The sequence below is a fragment of the Cucumis melo genome, chromosome 2 (genome assembly GCF_025177605.1).
Source record: "Cucumis melo cultivar AY chromosome 2, USDA_Cmelo_AY_1.0, whole genome shotgun sequence".
Classification (NCBI taxonomy): domain Eukaryota; kingdom Viridiplantae; phylum Streptophyta; class Magnoliopsida; order Cucurbitales; family Cucurbitaceae; genus Cucumis; species Cucumis melo.
Window position 1 is genome coordinate 13328423 of NC_066858.1, and position 12987 is coordinate 13341409.

General features: G+C 33.1%; 1 protein-coding gene across 2 annotated transcripts; it reads left to right on the forward strand.

Annotated features, from left to right (window-relative positions):
• The first annotated feature begins 10242 nt into the window (after positions 1 to 10242).
• Positions 10243 to 12367, forward strand: LOC103487321 (cinnamoyl-CoA reductase-like SNL6). 2 transcript variants are annotated; one of them, XM_008445597.3, is made up of 6 exons: positions 10243 to 10674; positions 10818 to 10903; positions 10983 to 11171; positions 11592 to 11745; positions 11831 to 12023; positions 12160 to 12367. In XM_008445597.3, the coding sequence occupies exons 1-6, from the start codon at positions 10557 to 10559 to the stop codon at positions 12239 to 12241; spliced, it is 822 nt and encodes a 273-aa protein (XP_008443819.1). In that variant the 5' UTR covers positions 10243 to 10556; the 3' UTR covers positions 12242 to 12367. The 2 variants fall into 2 exon arrangements, with proteins under 2 accessions (XP_008443819.1, XP_008443817.1); XM_008445595.3 differs by having other exon boundaries at positions 10272 to 10674; positions 10746 to 10903.
• Positions 12368 to 12987: the final 620 nt, after the last annotated feature.

Below are 12987 nucleotides of genomic sequence, written 5' to 3' on the forward strand. Positions count from 1 at the left end.
CTTTCCGCAATTAAAGCATTGAATTTGAGAGAAATTACCACGACCACCTCCTTGGTTTCTGCCAAAGCCTCTTCCTCTTCCGCTTCCTCTTCCTCGAGATAAAGAAGAGCTTTCTTGTGAATTTTCAGAATTTGCACCGCTTCTATTATCATAGTTTCTTCCACCTCCTCGTCTTCCATGACCACCACGTCTTCCACATGAACCGCCTCTAAATGAAGTTTGCATTTGAAAAGCTTCCTCGGGGTTATCATCAAATTGTTTTAATCTTAGCTCATGGGATTGAAGAGAACCCATCAAGCTATTTATAGACAACGTAGATAAGTCTTTCGATTCTTCAATTGCAACGACGATATGCTCAAATTTTCTTGGCATACTTCTAAGAATCTTTTCAACAACTCTTTGATCGCCTACTTCTTCACCATTTGATCTTAAACTATTGACAATTACAAGAATACGATTGAAAAATTCTTCAATAGTTTCAGTTTCTTTCATTTTAATGCAATCAAATTCGGATCTGAGAGCTTGTAACCTTATCATCTTTACCTTATCTTCTCCTTGATAGGTAGATCTTAGAATATCCCAAGCCGCCTTTGCAGAAGTAGCTGTTGAAATTCTCTCGAAAATAAATTCATCAACAGCTTGATAAATGAAGAATAAAGCCTTTTTGTCTTTCTTACGATTTTCTCTTAACTCAACAAGTTGTTGATTTGTGAGCTCACTCTGATTCTCAACTTCAGTGTATCCTCTTTCAACAATATCCCACAATTCTTGAGAGCCATATAACACTTTCATTTGAATACTCCATTGATTAAAATTCTTTCCGCTGAACCTTGGAAGTTGGGGTTGCAACATGTTACCATTCGAAGCCATATCTAACCGGAGCTCTGATACCACTTGTTGGAAACGTAATAGACCCTTACAATACAAATCAAGAAACAAGAGAAGAAGATTGTTCTCTTATTCACACAATTGAGAAGAAAGAACTTGAATAATATTTCTTAAACTTGAATTTCTTACTTTCTTTCTTATTTACAAATGAGAAACCTTACACATATTTATACTAGTAGAAAAGTATATTAACAATAAATATCAATACATGTGACTATTCATATATCAATGTATTTAGTGATTATTAACTATTCCATGTATCTCACATATTCATGCATATTTAATAATGCAAATTCATGTATTAAGTTTAGATTAATTTAACTTCAACAAAAACAGCTCGACTCGCAAACTAAAAGTGGAAGGTGACTCGACTACGTTTTGCACGAAAGACTGACTGACGAATCGTTAAGCACGACTGGCCCGAGGCCTCGACGGATGGATCTGCTCAGGACGCACGACATGGAGACGTCGTTGGATGATTTGGCTTGACAGAAGACGACTGAGGAGGTGAACTTCGACGGTGCTTTGATAGAAGAGGACGACTTTGGCGCACGGCTTTGTCTGAACCTTACTGACGACAACAACGGGGCAGCAGTGGGGTTCACCGAAGAGTAGGTATGCAACGACTAGGGTTTTTCTTTGGTGAAGAGAGGAAGAAGATGGTGAAGTTTGAAGTGGCATGCAGAATGAGGGTTTAAATATAATTAATGATATTATTAATAATAATAATAATATCTTTCTTTTTCCTTTAATTCTTTTCGAGATATCTCTCTTTTCATTTAAATCTCTTTCCCAATCAAATTTTCTCTTTTCCATAATAATATCTTATTAGCAATAATTATAATTTTCAAAATATAATTATCTTCCTTATTTTTCTTTTCTTTATCAACAAATATCCTTTCTCCAAATAATTATCCTTCAACAATTTATTTATTTTTCTTCTCTTTCCAGAGTACAAACTTTTTTCCTTAAATAATCATATCATATTTTAACAAATATAACTATCTTTTCATTTTCCATAATAAATATATGTATGTAAATCCATATATACATATAATTTTCAAATCTCTACAAAAAATTTTACTCCTCCAATTTAATTAAATAAACACCCGAATTATCTAATTAATTCCAACTTCCACAAAACCACTTAGTTTTCATTAGAAGAAAAATAAAAATTAAATAACGTCCAATAAATTAAACCTAATTAAACAAAATTGAGATAATTAACTCAAAAAATTATTAATTTTTGGGACGTTACAATTCCTTCGACACCGCTGGCAAATTCCACCATTCCCCAACTTGAATCTCTTTCAATCCATAAACTCGATCCATCTCATCCACTTACAAACAAGTGTTGAAGTTCGTAATTCTACCTTCTAAGAACTTAAAATTAACCACTAAGTTGACTATGCTTGACTTGTTAGTAGTAAGCTAAGGTTGATCTTTTTCTCATAATATCTCAAAACTGAACTCAAGCAAGGACAAGAAATCTTTTGAAAGAGCAGCGAGAGTTGGACAGGTTCGGGGGAAAGAATAGGCTTGACCATAGGTAGAGGCTGAGCCCTAAAGGAAAGGTTGGAATATTGGGAACATATGGAAGAAAGCCTAAGGGTTAGGAGTCAGATTCGAATATGGAGTCAGTGGCAGTCGTTGTAGCAGTTTCAGTTCTTACACTTTGTCGTTATTCAGTGAAATCTGTTCAATCTCTTTCAAACTTTAGCAGCCCGAAACTTGATGTTGCAGCTTCAGAAGTCAAGCTCTACATTCTATTCTAATAAGAAGCTTTAAAATTCAAGCGTCATTTTTTGTTATTTAACTAAGTATTGTTATATTTTGATTTTAATTACTATATTTGGAATTCTTTATTTTAAATTAGTTTTCTTTTTTATCCTCCATACGCATAAATGATGAATCAAAATTCAAAAAACTTATGATTACAGAAATGTAATTTGCAAATAGCCTAGCATGCCAGCTGAACCGTTTAATCACCACCAAACAATTAGAGTCATCCATAATATGTCATAAGTTGATAGACAAGACTTATTCAAGACCAATATCGTTGTGCCTCGATGACTTTGACCTCCCTACAACTAGGGATCTGGTGTAACACACAAGACAGAACACAACGGAGGTGGGCTAAAATCACCCATCAAAGTCCACTTGAATGATTAGCAGGATTTTGGGCATCATTAGAATTCAGCTTCAAATAAGATCTCGGAGGAGGGATCCAACCTGCTAGGTCAGGTAAAGGGTTAGGAGCCAAGATCACCACAACTTCATTTCCATTACTATCCAAATAAGTATACAGATAGCCATGCATTTGTTGAAGTTAAATTAATCTAAACTTAATACATGAATTTGCATTATTAAATATGCATGAATATGTGAGATACATGGAATAGTTAATAATCACTAAATACATTGATATATGAATAGTCACATGTATTGATATTTATTGTTAATATACTTTTCTACTAGTATAAATATGTGTAAGGTTTCTCATTTGTAAATAAGAAAGAAAGTAAGAAATTCAAGTTTAAGAAATATTATTCAAGTTCTTTCTTCTCAATTGTGTGAATAAGAGAACAATCTTCTTCTCTTGTTTCTTGATTTGTATTGTAAGGGTCTATTACGTTTCCAACAAGTGGTATCAGAGCTCCGGTTAGATATGGCTTCGAATGGTAACATGTTGCAACCCCAACTTCCAAGGTTCAGCGGAAAGAATTTTAATCAATGGAGTATTCAAATGAAAGTGTTATATGGCTCTCAAGAATTGTGGGATATTGTTGAAAGAGGATACACTGAAGTTGAGAATCAGAGTGAGCTCACAAATCAACAACTTGTTGAGTTAAGAGAAAATCGTAAGAAAGACAAAAAGGCTTTATTCTTCATTTATCAAGCTGTTGATGAATTTATTTTCGAGAGAATTTCAACAGCTACTTCTGCAAAGGCGGCTTGGGATATTCTAAGATCTACCTATCAAGGAGAAGATAAGGTAAAGATGATAAGGTTACAAGCTCTCAGATCCGAATTTGATTGCATTAAAATGAAAGAAACTGAAACTATTGAAGAATTTTTCAATCGTATTCTTGTAATTGTCAATAGTTTAAGATCAAATGGTGAAGAAGTAGGCGATCAAAGAGTTGTTGAAAAGATTCTTAGAAGTATGCCAAGAAAATTTGAGCATATCGTCGTTGCAATTGAAGAATCGAAAGACTTATCTACGTTGTCTATAAATAGCTTGATGGGTTCTCTTCAATCCCATGAGCTAAGATTAAAACAATTTGATGATAACCCCGAGGAAGCTTTTCAAATGCAAACTTCATTTAGAGGCGGTTCACGTGGAAGACGTGGTGGTCATGGAAGACGAGGAGGTGGAAGAAACTATGATAATAGAAGCGGTGCAAATTCTGAAAATTCACAAGAAAGCTCTTCTTTATCTCGAGGAAGAGGAAGCGGAAGAGGAAGAGGCTTTGGCAGAAACCAAGGAGGTGGTCGTGGTAATTTCTCTCAAATTCAATGCTTTAATTGCGGAAAGTATGGTCATTTTCAAGCAAATTGTTGGGCACTAAAAAATGGAGTTGGAAATACCACCATGAATATGCATAAAGAACAAAAGAAAATTGATGAAGGCATTCTATTCCTCGCATGTAGTGTTCAAGACAATGTTGTAGAGCCTACATGGTATCTTGATAGTGGTTGTAGCAACCACATGACAGGAAATAGAAGTATATTTGTTACTTTGGATGAATCTTTCCAAAGTGAAGTGAAGACTGGTGATAATACCAGACTACAAGTCAAAGGCCAAGGTGATATTCTTGTGAAGACAAAGAAAGGGACAAAACGAGTTACAAATGTGTTCTATGTTCCAGGTCTAAAGCATAATCTTTTGAGTATTGGCCAACTGCTTCAACGAGGTTTAAAAGTTTCATTTGAAGGTGACATATGTGCAATCAAAGATCAGGCCGGTGTTCTTATTGCCAAGGTAAAAATGACTGCTAATAAGATGTTTCCTCTTAACTTTACATATGGTCAAATATCTTGCTTCAGCAGCATATTGAAGGATCCATCCTGGCTTTGGCATTTTAGATATGGTCACTTAAACTTCAAATCACTATCTTATTTGTGCAAAAATCATATGGTGAGAGGTAAACAAAATATCAACCATGAGACAAATATTTGTGAAGTGTGTATTCTTGCAAAACATCATCGAGATTCATTTCCAACTGGGAAAGCTTGGAGAGCCTCTAAACCTCTCGAGTTGATTCATACAGATTTGTGTGGTCCTATGCGAACAACAACAAATGGAGGTAATCGATATTTCATAACCTTCATCGATGATTTCAGTAGAAAGTTGTGGATTTATTTTTTGAAAGAAAAGAGTGAAGCACTTGTATGTTTTAAATCCTTCAAAGCTTTTACTGAAAATCAAAGTGGTTACAAGATAAAAACTTTGAGATCTGACCGTGGTGGAGAATATATAGCTTTTGGTAATTTTTTCAAGGAGCAAGGAATTCATCATCAAATGACAGCTCGAATGACTCCACAGCAAAATGGAGTTGCAGAGAGAAAAAATAGAACAATCATGGAAATGGCGAGAAGTATGCTAAAAGCAAAAAATCTGCCAAACGAATTTTGGGGAGATGCTGTTGCATGTACTGTTTACATTCTAAATCGAGCTCCAACAAAGAGTGTTCCAGGTATGACTCCTTATGAAGCATGGTGTGGTGAGAAACCATCTGTTAGTCATTTGAGAGTGTTTGGGAGTATAGCTTATTCTCATATTCCAAATCAGCTAAGAGGCAAGCTTGATGATAAATCTGAAAAATGCATTATGGTAGGTTATAGTGAAAATTCTAAAGCTTATCGATTGTATAATCCTGTGTCAAGAAAAATTATTATCAGCAGAGATGTGATTTTCAGTGAAGATGAATCATGGAACTGGAATGACGACGTTGATGAAGCTAAAAGTCCATTTCATGTTAATATTGATGAAAATGAAGTTGCTCAAGAATTAGAGCAAGCAGAAATTCAAGCGATGGAGTCATCTTCGTCCTCAACGTCATCTTCCACAAGTAATGATGAAATCTCACCAAGGAGAATGAGGAGTATTCAAGAAATTTATAATACCACTAACAGGATTAATGATGATCATTTTGCTAATTTTGCATTATTTGCTGGTGTTGATCCTGTAACTTTTGATGAAGCCATCCAAGATGAGAAATGGAAGATTGCAATGGATCAAGAGATTGATGCGATAAGAAGAAATGAAACATGGGAGTTGATGGAGCTTCCGACAAACAAACAAGCTCTTGGAGTAAAATGGGTGTACAGAACAAAGTTGAAGTCAGATGGTAATGTTGAAAAATACAAGGCAAGACTTGTTGTAAAAGGCTACAAGCAGGAATATGGTGTGGATTATGAAGAAATATTTGCCCCTGTGACAAGAATTGAGACCATTCGATTGATTTTGTCATTAGCTGCTCAAAATGGATGGAAAGTTTATCAAATGGATGTAAAATCCGCTTTTTTGAATGGACGCTTGAAGGAAGAGATATTTGTTGCACAACCTTTGGGCTATGTGCAAAGGGGAGAAGAAGAAAAAGTGTACAAGTTGAAAAAAGCTTTGTATGGATTGAAGCAAGCTCCGCGAGCTTGGTACAGTCGTATTGACAGTTTTTTTCTAAAGACAGGATTTCGAAGGTGTCCATATGAGCATGCACTCTATGTCAAAGAAGACAAGTATGGCAAATTTCTCATCATTTCTCTTTACGTTGATGATTTACTTTTTACTGGAAATGATAAATTTTTGTGTGATGATTTTAAGAATTCCATGAAAAATGAATTCGAGATGAGTGATATGGGTCTCATCCATTACTTTCTCGGAATTGAAGTTAATCAAAATGAAGGAGAAATTGTCATTTCACAGCAAAAGTATGCTCATGATTTACTAAAAAAATTTCGGATGGAAAATGCTTCACCTTGCAACACTCCCATGGATGCAAATTTGAAATTGTGCAAGGATGATATTGGAGAAGCAGTCGATCCAAGTTTATATCGAAGCTTAGTTGGAAGCTTAATGTATTTGACAGCAACAAGACCTGATATTTTATTTGCCGTAAGTATGTTAAGCAGATTTATGACAAACCCGAAAAGAAGTCATTGGGAAGCAGGAAAAAGAGTTCTTCGTTATATTCTTGGCACCATTAATTTTGGAATTTATTACAAGAAAGTTTCAGAATCAGTGATGTTTGGTTTTTGATAGTGACTGGGGTGGTAATGTGGATGATCATAAAAGTACATCTGGTTATGTTTTTAGTATGGGTTCAGGTGTTTTTTCATGGACTTCAAAGAAACAATCTGTTGTTGCCCTTTCTACAACCGAAGCAGAATATATCTCGTTAGCTGCAGCTGGATGTCAAGCTTTATGGCTTCGGTGGATGTTAAAAGAATTGAAGTGTATTCAAAAATGTGAAACTGTTTTATTTTGTGATAATGGATCTGCCATAGCATTATCAAAGAATCCAGTTTTCCATGGAAGAAGCAAGCATATTAGAATCAAATATCATTTTATCAGAGACTTGGTTAAAGATGGAGAAGTGATAGTAAAATATTGCAAGACTCAAGATCAAGTGGCTGATATTTTTACAAAGGCGCTCAAGTTTGACTTATTTGTTAAATTCAGAGGAAAACTTGGAGTTGCTCAAGTTTAGATTAAGGGAGGATGTTGAAGTTAAATTAATCTAAACTTAATACATGAATTTGCATTATTAAATATGCATGAATATGTGAGATACATGGAATAGTTAATAATCACTAAATACATTGATATATGAATAGTCACATGTATTGATATTTATTGTTAATATACTTTTCTACTAGTATAAATATGTGTAAGGTTTCTCATTTGTAAATAAGAAAGAAAGTAAGAAATTCAAGTTTAAGAAATATTATTCAAGTTCTTTCTTCTCAATTGTGTGAATAAGAGAACAATCTTCTTCTCTTGTTTCTTGATTTGTATTGTAAGGGTCTATTACGTTTCCAACAGCATTTGCTTCTTTATAAGGAGATTGGTCGACTCAAAATCATCCCCGAGCCTTCGAAATATAGACTTTGTTTCCTGCACCGAACACTTCTCTAGAATCTAGCACCAATGGTCTTAGTTACTCCACATCTTTCTGCATCACAAAGAATATTTATGTAAGTAGCCAAGGAGACGAGGCCATATAGACACATAATAACTGGGCATTTTCACAACATAGCATTCTACATAAACCACACCAGAGATTGGTTTAATTTGAATACATTTAAAATTGACATCTTCAAGAATAACGGCTGTCTAAATTTAAAAGGATTAAAACCTCAAAATCTAGAGAAAATATCTTTAATTTTACTTTCTAATCTTATCTTGTAATTGAATTTTATATATTGGTAGTCACATCTGCCCCCAATTTCTCCTCCAAATCCATCCCCTACTTTGAAATTCCCTCTCCACTTGCTGTGTTTTTTCTCTCTTTAATTTTTTCCTTCTGTTTTACAATTATGCTATATATATATATATATATATATATATATATATATATATATATATATCATTTTTGTATTGAAAGTAGTTAAATAGGCTCATGGTTGGTGCAATGTTTGATTAGCTAAACTACAATGATATTTGAGAAGGAAAGAGTGAAATTTGGATGGATAAAATAGAAAGAAAAAGTCAAATGCTTTTGGTGACTTTTACCTAAATGCCTAAAACTGAGAGGATACCATCTATTTGTTTTAATCTTTGAACATTATTCTTTGTGATCATCATCTTCTTTGTTTTTCACCCTAAACCCTACCAGCTTCCTCTCAATGCAACACACTCTTTCTCACGTGTCATTTCTTCATTCCTTTCTTTTTTCATCCATTGAACAAACCACTAATCTTTCACAACATCAAAAAGTACCCATTCAATTCAATTTCAAATATCCATGCTAATTCTTAATATATATAATGTCGCATGTGTGTTAGGTTGATCCAAATCGACATTTTTTATCATTATTTTAATTCAACAAATAATGATTCACATGTGATTTACGTGTTTAAGAATTTTATAATTTATAGATTTATTTTTTAAATTTTAAAAATTTAGTATGAATGTTGAACCTTCGTTAATATTTTTTAATTATAAATCATGCTTACCAAGTATATTTTATAAATACATATGATATAATAAAATCTCTTTTTAAGAACAAAAATAAAGTTTATAAAATTAATAATGAATGCAAAGATTCCAAATGTAATTCAATTAGGTAAATAATTATATGATATTTTAAATTAAAAAATATCTATTTTTCTCTCTATCCAATTTCTCTCCTCTCTTCCCCCTACCCTCCTCTTTTATCATCTTTTCTCTTCTTCTATATTCTTTGTTGATATTTAAGGAAAAGTTTGTTTTGTGGAAATCTAAAATTTGTATAGAATAAACATTTGGATAACCATGTTTGTTTTGTAATAATGTAAAAAAAAAACTCTTATAAAAAACCATCTACATCTCAAATGTTTTGAATGCTCGAAACATGGGCCTTTAAAATTCTCGTATTAATTCCAAAACATGCATGGAATGGAGAGTACAAGAATAAATGATTTATAGAAAACACTTGAAACCAAATATTAAAAAATTAAAAAATTAATCAGGATCATTAATTTATGCCAAACACACAAATTCTACACTTTTCTAAACACGAGTAGCTAGCAAGATAAAAAATTCAAAATGTTCTAACAAAACTGATGACATAACATTTTATCTCTCAACTTCGTTTCATTCCCTCTATCATCCTAGCTTTCTCTTTAATTTCTCATTCATGCTCTTACGCTTCTCATAATTCACAACAAATTCATGACAAAAACCAAAATCAAACACTGTAGAATTTTGAAACTAAAAGGAACAATTCTTAAAGTAAAAAAGAATAACATATCCTTTAGAAAAAAAGGTTCGATGGACTAAAATAGTGTTTAGAGTCTTTAGACACAAATAAAAAAATTAAATTAAACAATAAAATATGCTTTTTGTCCGTGAAGTTTGAGCTTAAAGTTTTAGAATAGACACTTTAATCTTGAGGTTTGAGAAATGATTCAAAATGATCCCTAAACATATTTTGTCATTATTTGACTTCGTAGAAAAAATGATGCGGCAATTAATTGGACTATAATGATAAGAAAATTTTAAATGAGTTTGACAAATATATAGTTTTTATATTATTATGTAGTATTTTAGGACAAATCAACTATGGACAAAATGTGATTAGAGACTGTTTAGAATCATTTCTAAGATGAAAATACTAAAATGTCTGTTTTTAGAATTCGAAGAACCAAACAGAGCTTAGCTCAAAACTTAGGGACCGAAATGTATTTTAGCGTAAATAAAAATCTCAATTAAAAGCCACTTTCTCCACCATATAAGCATGATTTAATAGATTGCATATTCCTCTCAGGGGCACCCATAACAAACTTCCCCACCCCCCTTGAATCAATGTCATAGCAGTCGACAAAATTGCAATTTCTTTTCCACTTTCCCAAATTTTCACCATCATTTCATGCCAATTACTTCACCACACATCTCCTCATCTCTATAAAATCATCCCCATTTCTCACAAACACAGAAATACACGAAACAGAGACACCCAGAAATGGATCCTTCAAAGCCAATTCTTTGCGTTCTTGACGCTTCCTCTTACGTCGGATTTTGGGTCACCAAAGGATTGCTAAGCAAAGGATACCCAGTTCATGCAGCCGTCCAGAACACTGGCAAGTCGTTTCTTTTATCCTCTGTTCTTTTCCACTTCTTACTTCAAACTTGTGGGCTTCATCTTTTCCAGGAAAGCCTGAGATTGAAAAGACTATTAGAGAGATGTGTAAAGTGGAGAACGGGCTGATGGTTTTTTCTGTAGATATCATGGATTATCAGAGTATTCTTGTTGCTTTGAAAGGGTGTTCTGGTTTGTTCTGTTGTATGGACACCCACCATGTGTATGATGTAAGTCCAAAGAGAAAAATAGGAATTAAAAGATCATCTGGGATATGTGGGTTATTGTTGTTTTGTGTTTTTTTTGCAGGAAAAAATGGTGGATTTGGAGGTTAGAGGAACAATTAATGTCGTCGAGGCTTGTGCTCAGACCGATAGTGTTGAAAAGATTGTCTTCACATCCTCCTTAACTGCTGCTGTGTGGAGAGAGAATATTCTCTCTGAGAAAGACGTGGATGAAAGATGTTGGAGTGACAAAGAATTTTGCAGGAAAATGAAGGTTGGGGATTTCAAGTCCATCTTCTCATCTTTTCCTCTTAGTCATTTTGGATTTCTTCATTAAGTTCCTCAAATATCAGATGCCTTCTCAATCAATTTGATTACCATTCATATCCTGAAATGCTTTCTATCTGTTTTCTTCTTTTGAACTATCAAGTACCAAGATCCAAGTCCTAGTTGCATTCGGGACAACCCAAAACTTAAGCTATTTTCATATTTGTTATATTTACGTTATTTATTATTTTGACCATAGAGGTTAGAGAAGTAAAGTATATGAAATCTTTGAGCCTTTGAAATCTGAATTATTCTATCCAATACTTTGATTTGGACACTTTTATGCTTATTTTTATCTCTATTTTATAACATATCAAGCTTTTTCTTCACAGCTCAATGACCCTTTTTATTTTATATCATCTCCCAGTTGTGGTATCCTTTGGCAAAGACACTTTCTGAACAAGCAGCGTGGGCTCTTGCAATGGACCGAAGGCTAAAAATGGTGTCAATCAACGCAGGGCTTGTTCTTGGACCTGCTGTTGCAGAAGAGAATTCAGGCTCAACAATCTCATATCTCAAAGGTAGGAGAAAGTGTTTTACCAAAGATTTTTACTACATATTATGGGATCTCTTTTGTTTCGGCTAAGAAAAATTGAGGGGAAACAGGAGCTGCTCAGATGTATGAAAATGGGGTTCTAGCTGTGGTTGATGTGAAGTTTTTGGTGGATGTTCATATTCGAGCAATGGAAGATTCGTCGACGGGTGGTCGATATTTCTGCTTCGATCAAATAGTGAATAGTGAGGAAGAAACTGTTAAACTTGCGAATATATTGAGGCCATTGATATCTCTTCCACAAAGGTAAAAGTATTATTATTTTAACCTTTTGAACAACCAAAACACAGCCTTTTTTAAGTTCATTTTTGCTTTGCCATTTGCATGTTATTATTGTTTACTTATTAATTGAAACTCAATAAGTTTATTGGTTGGTGAGTAGGTACGAAGTTCAAGGAAAGGAAGCTTTTGCTGAGAGACTCAGAACTAGGAAATTGCACAAACTCATCGAAGGCACTGCTTAATACTAAATTTCAAAACTTTAGGGAAAAAGATCGACTTTTTTTTTCCATTTTTTCTTCTTCTTTTAGTATGTATCTTTGTTAGCACTTAATATAATGAAGAAAAAAAAACTACTCTTTTAGCGTGTACGCAAATGAGACACCATATTCATATTAGCCATATTTATGATTATCTACTACCAAATTACCGTTTTAAAAATCGACAATTCAAAGTTTCTTAAACTATATATTAACAAATATGATCGATAATATAATAAAATAACTAAAGAAAATTAATAAATTACACTATAAACTTTAATAAATGTTAGAATCTTTACTTTATCTTGGAATCGAATATATAGTAGTTCAACTTTTACTTTGTCGTAAACCTAATCGGAAAATATTAACACATGTGTTTAATGCAAATAAGGTATATGTAGTACGATGGACTAAACTTTAAAAAATCAAAATAACTGACACGTGGTTTCTTCTCTTTAATGTAAGTTGTTTAATCATCTATTGTCTGCTTTGTTGTCTTAAAAAAATGATATTAAAGTTGGTTTTTCTTTTTTCTTTTTTTTTTCTTTTTTTTTTTTAATTTTTTAGTTAAAAAAGAATCATCTAATCATTAATTTTGTACATTAATCAAAACCAATTTTCTAGAAAGCTTCGTTTTTGTGACCTCTAAATCTAAGTCAATATGGTATATCTTTTAACCAAAGGGTTTTAAGACGGTTAGAAAACAAGAATCCTATGATAAAACTTTAACC

Bases quoted from the DNA above. Each gene is read 5' to 3' on its own strand.
- LOC103487321 (XM_008445595.3), top strand. From the start codon at position 10,557: ATGGATCCTTCAAAGCCAATTCTTTGCGTTCTTGACGCTTCCTCTTAC. The intron at 10,904-10,982 runs GTAAGTCCAAAG...TTTTTTTTGCAG, and splicing joins ACACCCACCATGTGTATGAT to GAAAAAATGGTGGATTTGGA. The intron at 12,024-12,159 runs GTAAAAGTATTA...GTTGGTGAGTAG, and splicing joins TTGATATCTCTTCCACAAAG to GTACGAAGTTCAAGGAAAGG.